The 8,807-nt window shown below is 40.7% G+C and overlaps 1 protein-coding gene across 1 annotated transcript in view; it reads right to left on the bottom strand.

Moving 5' to 3' along the window:
• The window catches only part of LOC103606631 (oligophrenin-1-like), a gene marked incomplete at its 3' end in the record, with an annotated part of 68,256 nt that overhangs the window by 3,649 nt on the left and 55,800 nt on the right, over positions 1 to 8,807 (bottom strand). Inside the window, exon 6 of the mRNA XM_008591195.1 lies at positions 3,138 to 3,285. Coding sequence (XP_008589417.1) covers positions 3,138 to 3,285 — 148 coding nt within the window. The remainder of the gene's footprint in view (positions 1 to 3,137; positions 3,286 to 8,807) is intronic.

Below are 8,807 nucleotides of genomic sequence, written 5' to 3' on the forward strand. Positions count from 1 at the left end.
GGGGGGGGGGGGGGGGCACAGAGAAGTGGCATTATCAAGTATGTGCTTTTAGAATATCCCTTTGGGTTCATTATGAAAAGTAGATTGGACCAAAGAGACTGGAGGTAGGCAGCCTAGCTAAGGGACTGCTGATGAGAAGGATCTACACTGGAACAGCATCAGCAAAGAGAGGCAGATTCAAGAGATGTCAAAGAGGTGGCATGGACAGGGATTAGATATGATGGTGTGAGGGAGGCCATGATGATGGTAGAAAAAATTCACTGGAATACTATATACAAGTTTGGCGGTAAGATAGTGAGATGCTACTGCTAAAGAACAATGGTAAGTAGAAGGATTGGCTCCTTCTCAGAACAGTATTCAGACAGGTTATAGGAAGTACAGTATTATAGTAGACAAATGAGATTTGGGATAAGATAGATGGATGCAAATCGCTCTTCTGTCATTTAGTAGCTGTGTTAATTGGGCAAATTACTCACCCTCTTTGAGCCTCCAATGCCTTCACTATAAAATGGAGCTCAACATACCTACCCGACACAGGAATGCTGAAGATTAAATGAGATTATGAATTCATACCCCTTAGGATGGCTAGAATAAAAAAGATGGACTGTAACAAATATTGTCAAGGATGTAGAGAAATTAGAACCCTTATCCATCGCCAGTAGAAAATTAAAATGGTACGGCTGCTTTGGAAAACAGTCTTGTTATTCTTCAAAAGTTTAAATACAGAGGGACCATATGACCCAGAAATTCCAGTTCTAAGTATTATATACCCAAGATAATGGAAAACAGACATCCACACAAAAACCTGTGCATGAATGTTCCTGGCAGTATTAGTCATACAGCCAAAAAGTAAACACAACTCAAGCATTGATCAGCTAATAAATGGACATACAAAATGTTATATATCCATACAATAGAATTCAGCAATAAAAAGGAATGAAGTACTGATACATGGTACAACATGGATGAACCTTGAAAACATTATGCTAAGTGAAAGAAACCAGCAACAAAAGATCACATATTGTGTGATTTCATTTACATGAAATGTCCAGACTAGGCAAATCTATAGAGACAGAAGGTAAATTAGTAATCATCAGGGGTTGGTGGGAGGTGGGGAGAATTGGAAGATATGGGGTTTCTTTTTACGGTGATGAAAGTGTTCTGAAATAAGATGGTTGCACAAATATACTAAAACCAGTGAACTTTAAAAAGGTGAATTTTATGGCATGTGAATTATATCTCAGTTTATTGAAAATTAAAAATAAAAAATAAATTTCAAGACTGGGTGATCTTATTGGAGATCTACTGGCACAAAGTCCTCATCACACAGAGGGGCAAGAGGAAGTGACTAGCTTAAGTAACTCAGCAGGCTAGTGGCCAAGATGAAATTAGACCTTAGGTCTACTGATACCCAGTTCATTCATTTATTGCATTCATTTGTTAAGGACTTATTATGTGCCAGGTACTGTGTTGGTGCTGGGGATACAGTGTGGAAAAAAAAAAAAGTTCCTGCTGGCATAGAGTTTATATTTAGGGATATCGTTAAGTAAAAAAATAAATTAACAAATTTATTTCATAAAAATTAGATTATGGAATAGCGGAGTAGGCATTCAATGTTCCCTTCCACTTTCTCCTGAATGCCAGCTCACCTTCTCTATAAAAGAGGTGATCCCTTAAACAGGAAGATCCCTTTCTCTTTGTTATTCCTTATACATCCATTTATTCATTCTATAAATATTTACTGACCACATTCAATATATACCATAAGTTGTTCTAGGGGCTGGTGATAAAATGATGTGATCTCATTTATACTGTTAAAAGGATGTACATTTTACAGGCTGCTGTAGAGAACAGATTATAGGCAGGCAAGAAAGAAAGCAAGGATACCAGGTAAGAGATGATGGTGGCTCAACCAGGATGGCAGCAGTGGGAAGTGGTAGGATTTAGCATATGGTGTGCATGTAGAGCTGACAAAAACTGCTGATGGCTTAGATGTGAGGGAAAGGGAAAAAAATAATGATTTCAAAGTTCTTGACTTTAGCAATTGGGTGACTGGTGCTGCCAATTACTTAGATGGGAGAGACCAGATTAGGAGATTAAGGAGTAGTAGGAGATCAAGAGTTGTGTTTTGTACATTTTAAATTTGAGATACCTTTGAGCCATCCACAGAGAACTGTTGAACAGGGAGTTTGAGACAGCAATAGAGGGGAGATATCAGTTTTGGAGATATAAATTTGGAAATCATCCTCAGCATTTAAATGATATTTAAAACCATAAGACTTAATGAGATTACACAGGAAAAGAACATAGAGAAGAGGGCTGACAAAAAAGCTCTGGGACCTTCCAACATGTAGAAGTTGGGAAGAGGAGGAAAACCAGCAGAGGACTGAGATGGAATGTCCAGTGAGGTAGAAGGAGAGTTCAGTGTCAAGGTAATAAAGTGTTTCAAAGGTAATAAAGTGTTTCAAAAAGGAGGAGTTAGTTAACTATGTCAAATGCTGCTCACAAGCTGAATATCATGAGACCAGTAGAGTGGCTATTTGGTTTGGCCATGTGTAAATTGTTGGTAACCCTGACAGAAGTGGTCTCACTGGAGTAGTGGGGGCAGAGGCCCATTAAGAATGGGTGCAGTCTGTGTACTAGCATGTATTCCACTGAATGGCATTTATTTGTTCACATATCCATGTGTCCCTTTATCATGTAAGCTCCCTGAGGCCAGGGAATGTGTCTTAATTTCACCTAGCACCTAGCAGAATACCTGGCACACAATAGCTGTTCAATCCATGTTAGCCAAATTTGAATTTAAAATCTCAGAAAATTCAGAAAGTACCTTGCTCACCCATTTCAGTGTAGTGGGGGCATAGATCTATGAACATCATGGATTCTCTACTGGCCTTGTAAGGAATCATGATAGCTTCCTTTACAAGTGAGTCCTTGTCCTGCATACTACCAAAGGACTAACTCCTTCTCTGGTCACAAACTATAAACCTTGATTCTCCTGGCTGCTTTTAAGCCCAGGAGCCAGGAAAGATCTACGTTTGCATGAAGAAAAATGGCCATGCCTCTACTCTTGCCCTTCAAAATCCTCTTTGTGTCTAATCACCATTCAGAAGCTAAGGGTGAACCTCAGTACTGACCTTCACTTTCATCCATGGAAGGAGTATAGAAAACAGTCCTTTCCCGCAGCAAGCGCTTCGAAATCGTGATTGGTTTGTGCCTTCTTGCTGTCACCCGCGGCGGAGGCACTGGGGGTGCAGCACTTTCCTCAGGTGGACCTAAATAGATCTGTGGAGGGAGAAGAAAGATATCCAGGAAACGATTAGGTCAAGTTTCTGTCTCTCTAATGCTACACACCAGCTGATGCCTGCCAGTATTACATTTAGAGTCTGCTATACAAATACTAATATGACTAAAGAAATTGTGAGGATTTTCTTGATCACTCTAGCTTCCAGCAAATGTTTAGACGTCTCCTACCATGCTCAAGGCACAGGACCTGGCACTTCTGAGTGTGGAGGAAAGAACGCAGACAAAAGGCTGCAACATCTGTCCTGGATTTTCTACTTACTGGCTGGAAAACTTTACGTAAGTCACCTCCTTTCTCTGAGCCTCAGCTTTCTCACCTGTAACATGAAGACAGCACCATCTACCTCATAGGATGTGGTAAGAATCAAGTGAATAGGGTTGTCAAGGAGGGAGTGGGGTATGGAGGGACACAAACACATCTACATGCACACATGCACTCAATATTTCTGAAAGGATACCAATGAACCTGGTTACCTTACCTCAAGACAGTAATAATGATTGGCTAGGGAAAAGAGGGAGAGGAACTTATTTTTCCCTCCAAGATAATTTTGTTCTTTTAAAATTTCATACCATGGTGCATTATCTATTCAAAAAAATTAAAAGTAAAATTAAATTAAAAAATAAAAACAAAGTGATTTGGATGCTATGAAGAGTGCTAAAGGTGTGCGGGAGGAGCTGTGATTAGAATTTTTACATAGTATCTCATGTATACTTAAGGATCTTTCTTTCTCTGAGAAGACTGATCTTTTGGCCAGAGTGCATACACTTGAGGATGATACATATATGTAATAAAGAGGAAGGAGACCATTGTCCAGCCAGTGAAGTAACAAAATCAACCCCAATGATTGGTGTCAATACAGCTCTATTTACAATAGCTAGGTGATGTAACCAACCTAAATGTCCATTGATGGATGACTGGATAAGGAAATTGTGATATATATACACAATGCAATACTACTCAACCATAAAAAAGAATGAAATTCTACCATTTGCAACAAAATGGATGAGCCTGGAGAAAATCATCCTAAGTGAAATAACCCAGGTACAGAAAGAGAAATACCACATGTTCTCACTCATAACTGGGAGCTGAATCCATAAATAAACAAATGAACAACAAAGAGAGAGAGAGAGAGAGAGAAAGAAACAACAATCACAGTAATACATTGAACTTTTAGAAAACTAGAGGTGTAAAAGGGGAGGGGATGGGGGAGGGAGGGAGGGGGGCTAATGAATTGGTCAATGAACACAAACAAGGATTGTGTATTGTAATGACGAATAAGCTAACTATACTTATCTAACCACCACACATTCTACACAATTACTGAAAAACAACGTTGTAGCTCACATGTACGTACAATAAAAAATAAAGAAATAAAAAAAAGAGAGAGAGAAATGTCAAAGCCCAACATCCTATCAGGCTAAGGTCAACACAGGCTTCACAATCATGGAAATTACACGATTGGGAACACAAGGCAAGCCTGTCTAAAAGCTGGACAATGATAAGGAACAATGCATGAACAATCAGAGGCCAGTATGTTACATGGTTGTAAGGGAGAAAGAATATGAGCTTTGAGGCCGCACAGTTGTAGGTCATATTCCTGGTTCTACCACCACTAGTAATAATATTCTATAGCTTGCTCTCTCAATTCTTCCAGGATTCTAATCAAATATACCCTTCTCAGTAAGGCCTTCCAGGATAATGTATCTAAAACATTGACACTACTCTCTCCACCCAACGCTTCCTATCTCTCTTCCCTGTTTAATTTTTATCTTTTCAGCATTTCTTATCACTTTCTAGCACAGTATATATTTTACTTATTTACTTTGTTGTCTGTCTCCCCACTATAGTTAAGTTATATGGAAGCATGTCTGTCATGTTCACTGCTCTTTCTCTAGCACCTAGAGGATTGCCTAGAATCGCTAGGTCAGAAGACAAACACATTTAAAACTTTAACTAAAAAAGGCCAAATTGTCCCCTGAAAAGACCGTAATGGCTACTTGTTCCTCAGGCCAAAAATGCATGCAACAATGGTTTGCAAGGCGTTGGAAATCCAGTAATGAAGGACAGTGATCCTGAGAAACAGGAAAAACAAACGAGGCGAGCCCTACAACTGTCCCAGTTGACAACCTGTAGAAAGATTTTCAGGCCAAAGCACAGGGAGAGGAACCGAGGTGGAGCCCAGCAGTCTCCCTAAGTTGAGGAGATTGAGTTTTGAGTACGGGGAAGGCAAGGAAGCAAAAGTTTGCAAAGCAAGGCATCACAGAGGAGACGGCTGCACATGTACATTAAAAATTTCAAAATATGACTGAGAAAAATTAAGAAAACCTAAATAAACAGAGAGATATAGTTTGTTCACAAGTAGGGAGAATCACTGTTGTTAAGATGTAAATTCTCCCAAAATTGATCTGCAGATTGAACACAATCCAAATACCAGTAAGCTTTTATACAAAAATTGACAAGCTGATTCACAAATTTATAGGGAAATGCAAAGGACCAAGAATAGCCAAAACAATCTTGAAAAAGAAAAACAAAATTAGAGGGCTGATACTACCTGATTTCAAGTCTTATTATAAAGGTACAATAATTAGGACAGAGTGGCATTAGTGTCAAGATAGGTGAATAGATCAATGGAACAGAAACATTAGTAATCTCACAAATATGTAGATTAATTTTTTTTTTTTTAAAGGCAATTCAGTGAAGAAAGGACAGCAAATGGTACTGGAACAGTGGAATACCCATATGCAAAAAATGAACTAGAGTCCATATCTGACACCACTTATAAAACCTATCTCAAAATGGATCTATACCCAAATTTAAAAGCTGAAACTATAAAACTTCTAGGAGAAAACTTTTTGTGACTTTGAGTTATTTGGACACTTTACCAACGATACAATAACGGCAAACATAAAAAGATGTTCAACATCCAAAGGGCAGTTTTCAATCCTTATTTTGACTTTGCTCCAATGGTTGACACAACCATTCCCTATCTACAAATGCCTTTCTTTTTACCTTTATGAATGATCACATTTCCTTCTCTGAACACTGCCCAATCTCTTTCACTGGTTCCCTCCAAATGTTGATCTTCTGCAGGATTGTGTTCTCAGGCCTGTAATGATCTCACTAATCCAGACTCATTTGCTTTCTCAACAGTTTCATCCACTCTCACGGCTTGCACTACCAGATTTCTCTACTGGTTTCCATACCAATATATCCAATTGCCTGCTCAGTACTGTCATCTGGATAACCCAGAAGTATCTCAGACTCAACATTTTTAGAATTAAACACATTAACTCTTCCAATATAAATTTTTATTACCTAAAACAATGCTCATGTTCAAGCCAAAAATCTGGACATTATTATCATAACATCCTCCCTCTCTCTCACATCCCACATCCATTAGTCAACAAGTTCTATCAATTATACTTCCTTAGTGTCTCTCTAATCTATTCCCTCTGCTTATTGTTCCTGCTTTAGTTGTCTTATCTTGCCTATGATTACTGCAATAGTCTCCTAACTGTTCCTTCTGCCATCAGTCACTCCTTCCTTTAATCTGTCTACCCAACTGCAGATAGAGTGATCTTCCTAAACTCAAATCTAATTGTGTCACTCCCCTGTTTAAAATATTTCAGTGACTCCTCACTGTCTTCAGGACAAAGTCCAAACTCCTTAGTTAACATATGAGGTGCTCCCTAATGTGGCCACTGCCTGTAATCTCCAGTCCCATTTCCCAGTATTCTGCATTCGCCTACACTACAGTCATACTGAATTAATATAGTTCTTTAGTCTCTTAGTTCTTCAGTTTCTTAAAGTAGTGCTTTAGTTCTTTGATCTCTAATTTCTGTATGTATCCAGAGTTCTCTATGCCTAAAACACTTTCACCTCTTATGGCAGAGGCTGCTAATTGCTTTCTAGTATCCATCCTCATCCCCTTCTTTTAGTTTTATTTTTAAAAAAATTTATTATTATTATTACTTTTTTATATTCTAAGATAATGTTGTGGAGCAGTTGGGGGGAGGGGAAGGGGGTGGCAATAGGAGGAAGGGGGTGTGTGGCCAAAGCCCATGGCACCCCACTCATTCTGGCAGAGGAGACCAGGGGACTTCTGGCAGCAGCTCATCATGGCTGGGCTGGATGTGGACTTTGGGGGGACATGGCTGAGGCCCTCAGCAACCCACACCCCAGGAACCTGGGGCACTTCCAGCAGTGGCTTGGTGTTCATTGCATGGCTGGACACAGACATCGGAGGGGCACTGCTGAGGCTCTTGGTCCCCCACCACCCCAGCTCAGGAGACCAGGGTACTTCTGGCAGCAGCTTAGTGGTCATTGCTGGGCTGAATGTGGATGTAGGGGGGTCGGTGGTCGTCACTGGACTGGATGCAGACATCAGGGAGACGTGACTGGGGATCTCGGCCTCCCCCATGACCTGGCTTGGGAGTGCGGGTGGCTTCCAGTCTTTCTAGGTTTTATAGGTGTTCTTTGGTGGTATTAGACCTTCACTGGTTAATATCAGAACTTTGACCTGTGGGTGTTTTGTTTTTTCTCTCAGTTCTGTGTTGGATTATTTGCTGTTCCCACCACTCAAACTCTGTACTGGAACTAATTTCTTGTCCTTTGGTTACTTCTAAAATGGGGTAACTTCCTATGGGAATCTGTACTTGAGCCTTCTGGTTGAGCTAAAATGCTGCTTTGCTGCTGATTCCCTGGGGAAGGTTTTTGTGCAGCTCAGGTTTTAACTGTTGACCTTGTAAGCACTTCCGGGTCTTGTGAGGTCTGATACACCTGGGTTTTGTGGAAACTCTGGTCTGGGCTTGAGTCTTTTCAGCAAACTGCACCCTCTGAAGTTCTAAATTCCTGACCAGTCTCCACTGAGTGGCCCTGTGGTGACTGGAGGGCAGATCAGCTATCTATCCTGTGCCCCAATGTTACCCCAGTGGGCCTGTCTCCACCACCCCCTGCAGTCCAAACACTTCCCATGGGATGGACTGTGTGCTAGTCCCTTGTGATGACTGACTGGCTTCTGAGTGGCTCCTTTTTTCTGTTGTCTGTGACCCCTCACTCCTATGTGGGTCCAGGGGAACCCTGTTAGTGTTCTTGCTGGCCTGGGGGCCACCAAGGCCCTATTCTCCCCTGCCGCCTCCAAGCAACTTCATCCAAAGGGCACAGCAGTGGCTTTTGCCCGCCTTGCTCCATATGTTCACCAGGGCCAGTCTTGAAATGGCCAAGGCTCGAAATGGTCAGATCAGTCCTTTCTTTCTCTCATTGTGGCTTCTCCTGCCTTTGTGAACTCCGTACGTCTCTCCTCCTCTTCCCCTGAGCTCTAACAGCCCCAACTTGGCAGTCATTGCTTTTCAATAGTTGTAAATTGGTTGACTGTGGGAGAGGGTGATGCTGAGTACCATCTATACTGCCATCTTCCAATATCTACCCTCCCCTTCTTTTTACTGATAGAAGTCACTAAGTTCTTTTTTTTTTTTTTTTTTTTTTTTTTTTTTTTTTTTTTTTT

The sequence above is a fragment of the Galeopterus variegatus genome, unplaced genomic scaffold (assembly GCF_000696425.1).
Source record: "Galeopterus variegatus unplaced genomic scaffold, G_variegatus-3.0.2 Scaffold6753, whole genome shotgun sequence".
NCBI lineage: Eukaryota > Metazoa > Chordata > Mammalia > Dermoptera > Cynocephalidae > Galeopterus > Galeopterus variegatus.